This window comes from Paralichthys olivaceus, chromosome 21 (assembly GCF_024713975.1).
Source record: "Paralichthys olivaceus isolate ysfri-2021 chromosome 21, ASM2471397v2, whole genome shotgun sequence".
Lineage (NCBI taxonomy): Eukaryota > Metazoa > Chordata > Actinopteri > Pleuronectiformes > Paralichthyidae > Paralichthys > Paralichthys olivaceus.
Window position 1 is genome coordinate 15219354 of NC_091113.1, and position 16681 is coordinate 15236034.

Sequence of the window (16681 nt, forward strand, 5' to 3'; positions counted from 1 at the left end):
CGCCAAACAGGTTTCCACAACTCACAACTGAAAAGGGCCTTATCAAGCTCCCCCATATCATTTTGATATGAAGTGTGTCAAGTTGTTCTCAATCTGAGAGCTCAGTGAAACCCTGACAGGAAACCTTCTGCACAGAGACAGGAAACAGCCTGATGGAAGAGTTTAGCAGACTTGTCGAGTGCATTTGTGCATGAAATTGCCTTTTTGCTGAGTATTTCCCTTCAGTACGAACACACTGGAACTCTAATATCCTGATTAGTAAGTCTAACGACGCTGCAGCCATCCTGGCAGCAGATCGGGGCAGTTATTTCCGGCTAATCAGATCAGGCCCATATCTAGATGAATGGGGAGAGAGCTACAACTGCCCTTTCAAATGTCACCAGCAACTAAAATCTGGATTTAGAGGCTGCTACCTTGCAGAAAAACAACATTAAAAAATCTTGTTTGGTATATTTATGTTCATTCAGCAAACTGGTTATAGTCAGCTTAATGCATTAATGTCCATGTCCCTTAAATGAGAGAACACTGTTGCACAAACAAGATTTTCAACACGTCTGTTGATTCAAAGATAAATCAATTTTTTCTTAATAAACATAAACACACATAAATAGATCCTAACAAATACATGTGTATCAAAAGCTTTTTTACCCATTTCATACAGTTGTTCAAAAACTGAGATACGGCACTAGTCCCTCATATAGTGTCCTGCTATTGCAAATACTTACAAGAGAACCAAACTGACAGTTTCTTCGTGTTTCAGTAAAACTTGCACAGAACAGCAGTTTACTGCAGAGTACTTTTTTCAAAACTGACTTTAGAGTAATATCTTCAGTCGGAAGCAATGGGCTTGGGGCTAACAAACCGTCAGACAGACAAAGTATCTCCATGGCAGGAAACATTAACACAATAAAGGAGTCTGGTTTCTCAAGTTTCTTTCAGACATTCACTGAACTCCAGAGTTGGAGGCACCAGAAAAGTCTCCTGAGTTTCTCCTCCTGGCCCCCTGGGAAAATCTCTGCATAGCGTCTGAGGGAACTCATGTGAGAATATGGCAGGACAGTGGTTGGGCGCATTAATGACAGTCCTGAGCGATGGATGCAAGAATGAAACAAAACAAAAAGAATACAAATGCCACAGGTTGGAACAGAGGAGCCGTAGAGGTTTGACACACGATGATGACAACTTGGAAAAACAAGGAGATTTGACAATGTTTGATGAACAGGGCCAATGTCAATTGTCCTGAAATGTTTGTCTGAAAATTGCTTCACTGAATAATCAGTGCTGCTGTTCCAACAAGAAAAACAAAACAAATCAAATTTTGAAGCTGCATCATATGTCAGTAATATTCATAATATAAGACAGCCTTGATTGAGAAATATTGCTGTGCAGAACAGCTGAACAGCCCTCTAGTTTCCAGCTTTAACCGGAACCCCGATAACCTGCGGCTTTTATTTCACAAACCCTTATATCAGGTAAATAACTTATTGTATGCGGGTGAAACAAACATTAGCTTGTTCTGTGATTTACAGGAATGTAGAAAACACACCTCTTGGCTTTGGTCTGCTCCTTCTCCCACTCTCTGAGGAGATTTGGGACCATCACCTTGGAACTGTCGCGCTGGTTCAGAGACCACAGGTCTTTGGCCTCAAGGGGCATTTTGTAGCCTTTAATAGCCATACTGAGAGAGACAGAGAGACACAGAGAGAGACACAGAGAGAGAAACAGCAGTTAAACTCAATCTTGAACATCAAGCAATTCAACAAGTATGTAAACAAATGAAACCTTATTTAAAAAGTTTTGAGCCTCCATCTGACTCACTGCCTTTCAAATGTCTTTCCAACATATTTTTCCTTTCCATGTGTGTTTCATTCATTGCATAAAAGCCTTTTATCCTGGGGACAACTCAATAAGAATTGCTTTCCACAGAGACGCATAATGGAGTTTCCTGGATTTGCTAATCATCCTCATGTACTTTGGATCAGATTCCACCGGAAATTATCTTGATCTATTTAACAGCACATGGGGAGATTGGCTTATGGAACCAAATAGTAGCAAGCCATTCTACTAAAAAGAGGAATATTGTCTTTGTTGCAGGAGTGAAGCACAATTTAAAAAACATATTGACAGAACTGATGGTGTGAGGCAAAAGCTACAGGTCATCTTAAACAGGGTCTGGCTTGTTTTCTCTTATTAAAAAGGAATACTGTAATTCCACAATGATTTCCTATGTTGAGTTTGATAAATGTTACTAAAGCAGTGAAAATCTTCTGATATATAGTGGCACATAATGTAGGGAGCAGCCGTTTGATGATAAATAAAAAGTAAATTGCAAAATAATTAAAAAAGTTATGGAATTTAACTTCATAGTTATTTTTTGTTGCGTTTTATTTAAATTAATGTTATTATTGTATTCCAGCATTGTATAAAGTCTCCTTCAAAAAGTCAGTTTTCATTCTGGAATTTTTGATGACAACATTTTTATAATTGTTTTAATATTGAATAATGTCTCCTTTAATGTTGTTGTTTTTTTCTATGATAGAGGTTTCGTCACTTCTAACGCAGTGCTTATTTGTTAAGGCGCTGTTACAGGGTGACTAGCACCATGTGATAACACCCTAGAGTCATAATGAATGCTGTTTTTCTAGTTGCTCTCCTGTTCGTGAATCGACCTGTTAGACTTGTTGTAATTACCAAACACACAGCGACTTACATAAATGATTAGGTTCAGTGTGTAATAGGTGAAAGGGATCTACTGACAGACAGTTTAAACTTTAACATATGTAAAGAATCCTTGGGTCCCATTAAAGGCCCTATATAAATTCAAGCCTTAATTATTATTATTATTAAATTGAATATAAAATAATTGTATTGATGTTCTCACCGGTGTGTAACCATCTAAATGTTTTAATGTTGTCTTTACCCTAGAATGGGCCCTTTATATTTAAATACTTTATATTTACATAGGGAGCAGGTCCTCTCAATGGAGGGCACCATGTTTTCTACAGTAGCCCAGACTGGACTCATTTAACGCCTTTAGAGTTTTTATGACAACTTAAGGCTTCCACGGGTTCTCTTTCATGTTTGAAAGGGGAGGGTGAGGTGAGGAGTATTCAGTTGTATTCCAAGACAGTATCTAAAGGTCTATTGTAATTACTAACATAAATCCCCATAGGTACAGAAAATGTGCGTTAGTTGGTGATGGGTGCTGAAGCAGGGAGCCGTGCAAACCCACCTTGTGAACCACCAAAATGTCATGGAGGAGAGAAAACCTGCTGTGGCTTCAGGGCAGGGGTTCTGAGAAGAAATTGAAAAATGTGGAGGGAAACAGGCCAGAGAGGTTAAACCAGGATAAGGAGAACATGCATCTATGAGCAGAAAGTACAACCATGTTCTCTGTGCACAAATAAGTGTGTGATCTACTGTAACAGGCATGGAGTGGCCCCAGAGCACACATCTGTTTTTGAACACTTAATACACATGGTCACGTATAGCATACAGACACTTTATGGTTTGTGAGAGGACACAGCAAGATGTACAACTCACAAGGTCTGTGACAGCACTGGAGAAGAGAGGAGGTTTCTCATTGAAGCAGCAGAGGATGAGCTCACACACCGCCAGACTGAAGTACAAGTAGAACGTAGTGAATCTCAGCTTGTCTGTCACCTCACTCTGAAAAGTAAAACGAGGACACACACACACACACACACAAATTCTGATATACAGTTGAGTAATCTTCCACAAAATCACATCCATGATCATCTTACACTTGAAATGTACTGTTGTGAAAATCAAGATTCAAACCAGACTATGAACTCATCTCTTACGCCGTTTAAATGTTTCAAACCAGTTTTACATTGTCGGTTAATCAATAGTGGGTGTGTTTTGAGCTCAATAAGGAATAAAGCAATCCCTTTCCCAGGAGCGCTTGCACCTTGGCATGTTGCCAGTACAATGGTGGATTTGCATGCTTCCATACTCACAGTGAAAATGCCAACAGGCTGATATTTAACAAATAAAGTAACTCCAGTTTGGTAGCCAGCTGAAATGTACACAAATTGTGTTTAGTGCTGAGACTGATCTCCTTACATTTGTAGGTATTTGGTAATAACACCAAATAATTGGAAACAGATATTTGATGTGATGATGGTGCAAACTGAAAAAATCAGATCACAAAATTTGGCACAATTTTCCTGTTCCAAATTTTATGGCAAAAACCACTTCCAACAACAAAAAATACTGCTTAGTAGCAATGCATTAGGAGTGCGTTTCAGGCTTCAGGCCTGTCAGAGCCTCACAAAGCTTTTAAGCATGCAAATGTCCTGAAGAACAAATTCCATGCATTTACTTGAGTTCACACAAACACATCACTCACTTTTCTTCCTTGCCCAAGTGAACAGAAACCTCAAAATCAGATGAACAAAATTAAAAAATAGTCGCGTCAACTTGGAGCATGCATAATTGCTTCACTTTTCTTTAGCGTGTGGACCTATTTTCTGGATCAGCCTGATTATAGCAGCGCAGGGCTACAGTAGCCTGGGCTGACCCCAGTGCTCGGCTGCTTGTGTAACACCGAGGTGTCAAACGATACTGCAAACACCTCTCAAGCGCTTACTTTAAACTTTGAAAAATCTTAACACACACTTACACACTCCATCAAATGTACACTGACTCACAATGGATAAACAGACATTCCACACATAATAGGAGTTGCATTGGCAGTGGTCTACTCATATAAATGTGGCATTTAAGCAAATTGACAGGACGCCTAGCATACACTACATCTTAACACACATCACCTTACACATAGTGCAGCGCTGCATCAAACACCTACACGCCAAACCTAGAAATTAGTTTTCCACATGACATCACCATGTAGAAGTTTAAGCAATCTTTTAATTTATTTCTCAACTCTTCACATATAAACGAAGAGTGTGTAAAAGAGTGACATTATCTATCATTATCATAAGGTGTGAGAGGGTTGTTTTCCAATGCATTGTTATATGGCTAAGCACATTTGACAGTGATTCCTGCAAATTCTACAGGGATGATACAGAGGGACACAGACCTTTGTACACAGAGATGTCAGACCAAATAATGTGCTGTGTGAGTTTGAAAAATACGTTGTTGTCTTCCTCGACGAAAAAACTTTAAGCTTAAACATGTAAAACACACCTGTAGCACTATGACATACAGCTGCAAGCCAGACAGGTGAAGATAGTTTAACAAAGATCTTATACAGTAAGATGTAAATGTAGAGATCAGGAAGAACCTCTGCGGTCACAGCTGGGGAAACTTTCAACCGTTCATTAGATCATTCTCTAAGGTACAGCAATATGACTTTGAAACAATGGTAACAATTTAAACAGACTTGCTCTTATTATTGACCATAATCCTGTCTTTGTGAGCACGTTAACACAGCCACCATCATTTTCACAATAAAAATGATAAAGTTTGTGGAACACTGGAAACAGAATGTTACACACACAGAAGAGCAACATTAGCATTAATCTAAAATCAGTTTTAAAGTCCAACATTCTCAGTCCTTTCTCGTCATTAAAACATCTGGCTCTTTAGCTTCTAAAACTCTGTTGCTCTTAACTAGTACAGCTATGGACAGCGGGTTTATCAGAGTGTGTTGTGTTTGGAGAAGACTCTGATAAGAAAGATGAGATTGAACCAAACCAGCCAAAACAAAGGGATAAAAGACTCTATAAAAGGCTCTGTACAACTTTCATTTTCAAACCAAACCACAAAGAATTTTAACAACGATTACAAAATAGATAGGGAGAATCAACAAAGTTCTTTGTTCAGTCCTGTTGTTCAGGTTTTCACAAGTCTTACATTTCAACAGACAAAATTCCACATAAAACTGAAGGAAGGTCAGTCTGTGGTCTCTTTACGAGATTTGATTCAGAATCCGTCATTTGATCAGTTGCAAATAACAAAATATTTCTATTATTAGTGTACTTTTAAATTATGATTTAAACTATTTCTTCAATAAATGAAATACCCCCAAAATGCTTTTTATAATAAATGGTAACTGTCTACTGACATAAAATGTGGATAAAATAATGTATTGAGCCTTGTAATCAAATACAGGATTAGATTCAGAGGTTCCGAGTATCATTTCTTTATTCTCACAAACCACCTCTGGAAATTACTTGAAATAACTCTGAATAAAACTGTTTTGCTTCAGAACAGCTTTCAACCTTTGTAGTAGAAATGTTAAGAAATAGGTCACTAATCACATTACTCACACAGGAAAAGGGGACTTATTTGGAAGTCTAGTAATTCCAATAGATTATGGCTCTGTGGTCCTGGGAGCAAGAATTCACAGCAACAAGCCACATAATCACCTGTGTCAATGCTGTTTTTTGAGTATATATGATATTAACAACTGTAAGGTATCAATCCTCATGCATATGACAATCAGTTTGTACTGTGCATCTGCCTCTGATATACACATTTAAGGTTTTCTTCTGTTTCCCATGTGCTCCTGTGTGCCTCTCTATCTCTTCTCCGGTGTGACACCACTGACTGACTCGTCTTGCTCTGTGCGGCGTTTGTTTGGTGTGTGCTTCTGCTCTGTTGGCTGTGCAGCACTAGAGGTGATATAAGTATGCTTAGAACAACAGGCCTGCTATTCCCTCTTCACTCTCTGCTTAGCGGTGCCCTGGGCCGACCCTTCCAAAGCATCCACTCACAAACTCCAATACGTGTGTGTGTGTGTGTGTGTGTGTGTGTGTGTGTGTGTGTGTGTGTGTGTGTGTGTGTGTGTGTGTGTGTGTGTGCGTGCGAGAAGAAGGAAGGGGAGATTAGAGGGCAGCCAGTTGGAATGAGACATGTAAAAGGCCTTCAACAGCTATGTTGTGTGTGCACTTACCTGGCTGGAGGCCTGTAGGATCTTGGAGCGGAAAGGCACAATGGCACACAACACAGACAGGAACCAGAAGATGAAGAGGACCCCCGAGGACTGAACCCCACGTAACCTCTCAAACTGGATCAGAAACGTGGCCAACAGCTGAGAGAGGGAGGGGGATATTAGGGGAGATTCCGTGTTAGATTAACCGAGACAGGATCACTGAGGGCATGTGAGGTAAAACATGGTCTGACTGGGTCAGTATTTCATGCTGACTGTTCTTCCATCGAGTGCTGCTGGCTTTTCTGTATCCTGACATAGCCTCCATTAACACTATACGCTACTCAAATACACTGCTCTACGACTGCATTTACATCAGCACTAGTATCCCGGTTATTATCTGGGTTAGTATCCCATTTTTTTGTTTAAGCATGTAAAGGTCTGAGGAGCAAAACACACATTTAAGGGAAGTGAGCCCCTGCTTATTCTGATTAATACCACATTAGTGATACATCCAGATTGATGTTGGAGACTGCACCCCCTCCTGTTTTCATGTACCTGCATAAATAGAGAGCCCCTCTGGCGGACAGCTGCCCTTGTAGTTAACATGTATACAGGGATACGAATATTAAGACTTCCACATAGCCCCTATTCTTTTTTTGTTCCTTCTCACGAAAGCTGCAGGAGCTCTGACATCCTGTGTTGTAACAGAATGAGCAGACTTACTCTGTGTTTAGATCTCCATCTCTACAAATCTAAACAAATCCTTGCAGTTTTTGAGCAGGACAAATGTGAATGCTGTTTGATGCCACGACTTCCATATTAGAGAAGCTGCCTTGTGATCAGCTGGAGAGAGAGGACCTGGGCCTCCCAGCTGCTTCACTGGCTGACAGAGCACGCACTGTGGTAGTTCAGGTATGAGCGTATGCAATCGTGTGAGAGTTAGTGGGGCTTTGCTGAAAAAGGAAGTGTAGCTGTCAGCAAAGCTTCCCGTTCTAAACAGAGTGTCTTATCTTTGCTTTCACATCTGTTGGTTATCGAGCTTCACTGTAGTGAGGCATGCATGTCCACAGTTTAGTCCAGGAAGACTGTTTTCTCTGTGTTTAACCTCAAATCTCAGTTCAACAAGAGGATATATGAGACCATTATGTGACGCAGATGGTTTGGAGGCTGTCACTGCCTGCAGGTCACACTGACTGAGAACGATCTATGTAGTGCAGGTCAAAAATGTCAAAGAAAAAAACAAAACATAACACACATAATTAGTTAAAAAGCAGTGTATTTCTATATATTGTAAATCATGTCTGTTATGTGATCTAGTGGTGAAACACATACAGAGACAACATTCTATATTGTTTGAGTTTTTCAAAGGCAAAGAAACCTGGATGACTAAAAGTGTTGGAATATTTGTGCAGTTTTGGTGAAACTCATTTTTTGACTGTGTTGTATGCTAACATTTCACTGCGTGCTCTGAACAAGCCTGGATTTGCAGATTAAAATATGTTCTTCTGTATTTCCGATAAAATCCACATAGCGTGCCAATGTTTTCATTCTATCTGTTAGTTGGCTGGATTATCCAAAGACTACGGGATGAATTAACACAAAACTTGGTTGAAGGATGTTGTATGGGTCACATAAGAAGTTAAGAACCCATTACATTTTGGTGCAGATCAGAATAAATGGGCGGATCCAGGAATTTTATTTCACTTTCTCTGCAGCGTTTCTCACAGAATCCATTCAATCTGTGGTGGTTATGGTAGAAGAGGCACATCGCTCAGTGTCAATGAGGGATTTCTCAGATCTTTGTACAATCAACCACACATAGAACTGATCTTTACAATAACCTGTGGAATTAATATTCATGTTCCTGGAGAAACAAGGCATCGCTTCCTCAACAACAATAGTTAAAACACCACACTGCGTCACAATCTGCAGGAAGAATTTCTCTCCTGTCTGCAGGAATGTGTGTGGTTGTGTGTCTGCATTTCACTCAAACTATCCCCATTTATTTCGTTAAAATTGACGTTGTCGGATCATGAATCCGGATTGTTCCATTCATGTGAACCCCTTTATTCAATGCGTTTAGAACATAAGTAAACTCTAACAACTGGACGTGTGCTAATAACTTCTGATTAGTGATGGTGTTTATTGTTAACCTGTAAAGTGAGTACGGATCAGCGGGGGAACTAAGGAGGGAGTTAATGCATAATACTGCCAAATTAATGTAGCGGAAATCCAACAGTTCATGAATATAAGCTTAGGGGAAAGTATGAACAGACATGAGCAAGACTAAGTCGGTTAGATGCCATAATATTAACATTTTCTATTAATTGCCCAGACCTATTAATGACTGTATGTAATTTGGTGCAAGTGTGAAATGTAAAACATGTTAACCATTAACAAGCTCTTCGAACAAAAGGATTGATAGAAGGCAGTATGAGCCATTTGGAGTATTAGATTACCCCAGAGTTACATGCCTTCCTAAAAAAGAATGAAAGATGAATTCTTTTGTAACAGTTCTTCACACGGAAATTCTATATCCTCACCATGGTCATGCCAAGAACCAGCGGGGTGACAAAGTAGATGGGTGGCTGGCTGTTTCCCTGCCGCAGTTCGTGGAATGTGTAGAAGAGATCCGTCCAACACACTATCCATAACAACAAGCCAAACACCTGAGAGCAAGAAGAGAGAAAAGAAAAGATATTAAATATTGTAAAAACAGAGGAAAGTAAAGGAGATGAATAGCTGGCTGCTAACCCATTGAACAGTCCACAGTGGGAGATTGTTTTTGGCAAGTCCTGTTTTCATGTTGGCCAAGTGGATGAATTATGATGACACCTAAAACATTATTCCCACCCAGTCAAGTACTGTTATACAGATACATCATTCAAACCTTACTTCCATAGATCATGACATATTACTTTTACAAACTACAGTCATATGGTGTAGGAGGGATAGGTAAAAAAAGTGAAGTAGTTATCTGAATAACTACAACAGTATGGACAGTTTGCTGGTAGTGTGTTAATGGATTATGAAAGGTAAATATGGGGTACTGCCTAGGTCAACAATGGGCTCTAATTATTTATCTTATACATTTACAATAATTTGAAGTTTACTAGTTGTTTGCAGATATTCTTGAGATAGGCAAATATTATTTTGGAGGACATGGAAAAAGTACTGTTAAATTTTAAGAGGTTAGTGATATTTATGTTTTTTGGAAATAGATAAAAAGGAGTATAATAATGCAATATCAAGAGAGATGTGGGAAGGGGGCCCATGTCAACATTTTGGTTGTAATTATAAGCTTTCTTGAGCTGCACTTTTTACTGTGGAATTTATGTCAGGGATTATGAACTGCAATCAATCCCTACAATATCAGTGTCTTTACTTTGAGTCAAGCATTTTGGGTCTTTTGCGCATCGTTACAAGTTCTCTGCATAACTGCTTCCTGGTAGACTGGAGTGGAACAACTTTTTGCAGCTGTTGGTTGTTCATATGTCAGCATGCTAATTTGTCTTTATACCACAGGAGTCCTGCAGCCGGAACATTTTAGTTCCTTGAAACAAGTTCAAGGCAGTTTTGGTCCAAATCCAGCTTGGATCCTAACATCATAACACAACAAAAACTCACTGTATATCGATGCTGAACAAAGTACATGTTGGATTTAAAGTGAGTTTGTAGCCGTCATTCCAAGGATTCATAAATATCATGAATAAGGTGGATTCATGGAAGTTTACCACCTTGAGCTGAAATAATCTATTCTAATCTAGTCTATTAATCCTAATATGTTGATTCATTTTTGAAAAAAAGCATCAGCAGGTATTTTGACAATAATAAGAGAATATCACATCATTGTCTGAGGATATAAAGTGGCTGTTTATGTTCGTGTTGTAGGCGGCGATGATTGCAGAAGGACATTTTAATTTAAAGGTTAGTACCTATAGTGGATACTATATTAAAGCAGAAATAGACCACAATGAGAGGAGCCAAATCATATAATGTAGGAGAATGGTATCAAACTAATGGATAACAAAGTCCATATACTGTATTTTTTCCATGTTCATTTTTGGCTTTTTTTGTATTAAAATATACATGTTTTAAAAAACATTTTTAATTTCAAACTCTTACCTATTACCTAACTTACTCTGTACTTCTATTAATTGTTACCATCTTAGTCAGTATATATTTCTATTCTTGCCTGGAGCAACTGTAAAGAAACCAAATTCCCCCCAGGGATCAATAACAATTTTGAACTTTATGAGTAAAGTAAATGTCAGTCTTTGTTTGACTGGGTGTGTGCTTTGATGTGAACAAATGTCTAAGAAGGTTGTCTTTTTAGTTTAGCAGAGCATCAGTCAATATTTATGTGAACAGTGGTTTTGGAAACTGAAGTTCAGGAAAGAAAAATGAGTTAGAGAAAAGATAAAGCCCCCTCTCACCGTTTTGATCCTGTTCATAATGGACATCATGATGTAGCCCCTGTTGTTCCTCTTTAGATAGAAGAGGTAGATTGGGCTCACGGCCCACAGGTAGATGCATGGCAGCCATGCTAAGACAGACAGCTGGAAACACTCTGTGAGGTCGGGCCGATCTGTGTGGAACGTCTGATTGGCTACCTGCACGGGCACACAAGATTTGGGGAGCAGCACTTTAGTTTATAGACAAATAATTTGTTATCACGCAACACCAAACAGTGCTATCTCAACCTCTCCCACTGATAGCATCGAGAGTGACAGCACTGTCTAAACAGTGCACACATGTGTCATCCCACCTCCACCACCCACACACAAAAATTTCATCATAGCAGATGTTTTCCTTGAACTGAAATCTGTTGCTTATCTCTATATTTACAGGGGCAGGATACATTTCTTCACATATTAGATACTTGGTTTACACTCATCAGTCCAGGAACACAACTTTCTGAGAAGCATCAACAAACAAATAAGGTAATTGCAGAGCAGCAGCTGCCTTACAACACTCTACCGACCATAGAATATTTACTTACTAAAAACATTACTTTGGTTCATACAAACGGAACTCTGGTTCAAAATCTGGTTCTGTTAAGATAAATACCGTATGCACAGAAAATTCCACTTCACTTTTTAGTGCACACTGAAGTGCATACAGAGCGGCAAAGCTGGGACACTTCCCACGTGATTCATATTCAAAGGGCTGGAGCATATGGCCAGAAAATAGACCATGAAAAATCACAAAATTATTCTATAGCAAATAGTAAGAAATACAATATAATTGATATTATTTTAATGCCAAACCCTAGATTAAAAACAGACAGCAGGTATCACTTTGCAAGGTAATATTAAATTAAGGTGGCATAACCACACCACACTTTTATTTTATTTTTACTTTATTTTATTCTACTTTATTGCTTTTATTGTTTTTATTTTACTATGTAATTGTAAAGCACTTTGGTTCACCGAAAGGATTGTTGTAAAGGGCTGTATAAATAAAAGATCTGAATTGAACTGAAAATGTCGACAAATAAAACATGATTGGTGCTCTACTTCTATTTACACCTGCAGCACACAGCAGTTACTTTTCTGGATTTAATGTGCGTCATGAAGCTGCCAGTGTGAGGAAACACGAGGATAAAATCGGAAGGATTCAGGGTGATCAACAAGTATCACGATCAAGTTGGTGCCCTAGTTCATTTCAAAATAAAATAAAGATGTACAAGACACTGAAGAAGATATTAATTTTGAAAGACAACAAAATTCAAAAAAGGGGTCGGCGTTGATGTGCATAGGCAATAACACGCAATTTCTGCAGCAGAATTTATAAGTTATGTGAGATATCTAACTCATACTTAAATATGGATGTTCTTGAAACAGTTAGCACAAAGTTTTATGATTAACAATATGATTCATTCATTTTGCTGATGAGGAACAATAACTGACCACTGGCGAGGACATCCGGGGGAGAAAGGTAAATATGAATGACTGTGATTATGCAGCCATGACACCATGGTTATTGTGCCGTCCTGGACTAACACACTCACAGATAGAGTTAAGATAAACACAGCTGCCACTCTCCAGCCACTGTCCATACATCACCACACCCATCTGCTTAAATATGTGTGTACGGCTCAGTGTGTGTGGATATATGGACAAAAGATACACACAACACTAAGAAAAGTCAAAACTGTTTTTACCTAGTGATAGTGAGCTTCAGGAGGTGCTGTCTCCTATATGAAGCTTCATGTATATCAACCAGACATCAAAGTGGTGCTACTCTTTCATTCAAAACAATCAATAACATGATGAGAAATGAATTTACATCTAAAATAAATCCATTCCGGTAAATATGGGACCCAATCCTGCACCTACACAATATTTGTGCCCTCTCCATCATTGTTGCTGTGTTTATTTTAGAAGTAATGGCTTCTGCACTGTTTGCATTGCAAATTGGTGAGAGGCACAACTTACACGCCCTTCATTCCAACATTTCTTCTTCCACAGGTCACCCTGGACAGCATCAAAGCAGCTGATAGCACATTATTTGTGTATGTGTGCAACGCATAGAGCAGAGTGAGGAAAGGTAAATGTCAAATTTAAAGGCATCAGGTATCCGCCCTGCACACTGGGAACAAGCTGGTGAGTAAATACCATGTTTAATAAATGACCATACTGCACAAAAGCTTGACTCACTTCACATTAATTCTTACCATGATGACAACGGCACTGGTTTAAATGAGTTTTCTTCTATGGTGGCAAATCTTTCACATCCATGTGACTTAAGAATGTTTTGACACATTGGTCACGCTTTAGTGTTTCCACTATGAGAAACCACTAAAGGAAATAGCAATGATAAATTTACTTTTTTATTTGGATCTGCACCAAATTGCAAACACATATCAGTCCCCTTAATATACCCAGATTTTTTTTTTAAACCCAAAATGTATTCTCTGAGAGCTCAATGAAAATGTTAGAATCCGCAGTTGGACACAAAAATTGATGCACTCATGCTCTAAAACATGACTCTGCAGGAAATAGAATACACTTGAGAAATACACATATTGGTCTTTTGATATTTTTAGAAATAGTCTCAGATAGTGACAATACTGCATATCACCTACACCTGATGTAACTGCGAACCAGTAGTTTTGATACATTTCACACATTAAGGCATGTATCTACTGAAAGAGTAAGAACCAATAAATAATAAATCTCATGGTTAAGGCAGTACGGTGCACACAGTGTACTCCTCATCTCATTTGACACAGAGGGAGTTCCCATACAGTGTGAAACTGAACATTTTGTAACAGCACACACGAGGCTGCAGAGCCCACACTAACTGCAGAATACCGTGCCTTAATTCCATCTCACAAAATTTCAAAGCAGTTGTCACAAGACTTAAGACCCGAAACTTCAACAAAAGGTGAGATTAAAAGGGAGAGGTGCTTTGCAGTAACAGCCAGCAGAGATGGGGGATTACGTTACTTAATTGAGAAAAGAAAAAAAAAACACATGGAGTCTGAAATAACTGTGACAAGGAGCAGACAGGGCTAGCCTAGAGGTCTGGTATTTTCCTCCTCGCTGAGAATATTATTTGTTGCTGCCAAAGAATATTTTTAATTCCATTATAAAAATCTAATTCTGGATTGGGCCCGGGCAGCTACAATGATTTCACTATATGACGGAGGGGAGTCACTTTCACTGATTGAGAATAAAATTTAGGTCAAGCTGCAGCGAGAAATTCAACAACCGCATACTAATAATGGCAGAGAGTTCACAAATCAATTCATTCACAGAGAGTGATTTGTACTCAGAGCAAATGAAAAACTCTACTTGGAAATTGCAAACCTCGAAACACTGGACCACATGCAGTCAGGTAACATTCTCAGAGCCCATCATCTGACGCTGAATTAGCCTTTGGGGGGGGCAACAGCATCACACATCGTTTACAGTCTGACTAGTTTCTTTTATCACAAAAGTCAAATGTTTCTACACGCAAAACACAAACAGTGATACTTTTTGTAGGTGCATTAGGTCCAGATGGCATAATGGCTAACCTCTGTTAACAGCTATCTGTACATGAATGCTCAAAAGCTGATAGCCAATGCATTTCAATCAATGTGATAAAATAGTTTCAGTCTTTTTTTTATGTGAAAATACAGAAATTCTCAGTTTTCGGGGCCTGAGATACAGTGTGAGGATTTTGTGGTTGGGTTTTTCGACTGTTGGTCTCACAAAACAAGCAATCACAATAAGTCATGATAATATAATTACAATATATAAAATATTGCTGCAATTTTAAATTTTCAGACATTTTAATGAACCTTTGAACACGAAGAGAAGACTGCTGAGTAACTCACATTTATCTATTTTTTGTCGTTGTTACGTGCAGTAGAACAATGTTTTGTCTGCTATGTGTTTGTCTTTGTGTCTATTGTGATTGCTTGCTTAGTTGGCCCAAAATCAAAAAGAGAAATGCTGAAAAATAATCTGGATCAGCTAAAACCTTGGATTCAATCAGAAGTCTATTATCTTAGACTCAGTTCTTGAAAATGTTTTCCCCTTAGAAACAGAGCAAAGTTTCAGCCATTAATAAATTAGATAGAAGCTGCAACGCTGAATCAGGCCTTAATTTCAAACCGACTAGATTACTGCAATGCACTTTTTACAGACCTCCCAAAGTAAACAATGAAGAGATTAATTCAGAACTCTGCTGCTCAGCTGTTAACCAGAACCAAGAGGAGAGAACACATCGGTCTAGTGCTAGCTGCCTGTTCCAAACAGGATTGACTATAATGTTCTCCTCCGTACATACAAGGCTCTCAATGGGCGAGGACACAGTTACATAGCTGACTCCAAAGGTGTGGAACAGACTGCCGCTAAATATCAGAGAAGCTAGTTCAGTCAAAGTCTTTAATAGAGAACCTAAAACATTCTCTGTTCGGCAGCTTTTAACAAGATTATAATTTGTATCACTTTCTTACTTTTCTGTTTTTATGCATTTATTTTATTATATTACCTTGCTATTTCTTTTCTTTTAAATGTAATGTTCTGATGTTGCTTAAAATATGTTGTCTTATATATTACGTTTTAACATGTTTTTATTTTACCTACACACCCTAGTATAAAGTCTACAGAGAGTCTGGTAGAGCCAGAGGGAGAACTTGGAAGTAGATGCTCTGCAGGATTTACTGCGTGCTTATAGTGATGATGTGTTTAACACGCAAGAGAAGCAGAACTGGAAAAAGACAAAACGAAAACAAATATCTCAAGATGAAAAAGCGGTGCTTTACATGTAGAAGAGACTGACGAGGCAGACGAGAGTTTGAGTATTGAAGCCTGTGTCAATGTGCTGTAAACAAAATCAGGTGATCTCCTCAGAGGAATTAATACGTTAAGTCCTGCCTCTGGCTGCTGTGCCACCCCTCAACAAAATCCTGCGGAGGATTTGTTGCTATTTTGAACGCTTTTGAGTAGAGAATCTGAGTTGTGCACATGTGAAAGTCCATAAATCCGGACTCTCCAGAGTTCCTTTGCAGGTCATGTCTGAAAATGGCTTAACAGATGAGCAGACTGCAGACCTCTGGTAGGCCAACTTCACAATCACTCCACATTGTTCTCACAGGCTTTATACAACTTTTTCATAGTATTTCCCAACACAATATAAACACTATAAACACAAAGCATGCATTTTTAACATGCATTTATTTGACGGGAATAGTGCTCAATGATTAACAGAAAAAAAATAGGAATGAGCCAGAGTTAACTCAACAAGATCATTTTCATCTGTTGTCCATAGTTAACTTTTGATGTGCAGTGAAAATTAGAATTATAAAATAATTATATATAT

At 38.6% G+C, this 16681-nt stretch overlaps 1 protein-coding gene across 7 annotated transcripts in view; it reads right to left on the reverse strand.

Moving 5' to 3' along the window:
- The window catches only part of abcc3 (ATP-binding cassette, sub-family C (CFTR/MRP), member 3), a 45589-nt gene that overhangs the window by 21390 nt on the left and 7518 nt on the right, over window positions 1–16681 (reverse strand). For all 7 annotated transcript variants that reach the window (XR_011239781.1, XR_011239782.1, XR_011239779.1 and 4 more), the window contains exons 2-7: window positions 11299–11475; window positions 9406–9531; window positions 6884–7021; window positions 3544–3669; window positions 3233–3294; window positions 1547–1678 (exon numbers count right to left, since the gene is read on the reverse strand). Coding sequence is in view for 3 of the 7 variants with exons in the window: in XM_020083140.2 (XP_019938699.2) it covers window positions 1547–1678; window positions 3233–3294; window positions 3544–3669; window positions 6884–7021; window positions 9406–9531; window positions 11299–11475 (761 nt within the window). In the remaining 4 variants the exon portion in view is untranslated. The remainder of the gene's footprint in view (window positions 1–1546; window positions 1679–3232; window positions 3295–3543; window positions 3670–6883; window positions 7022–9405; window positions 9532–11298; window positions 11476–16681) is intronic.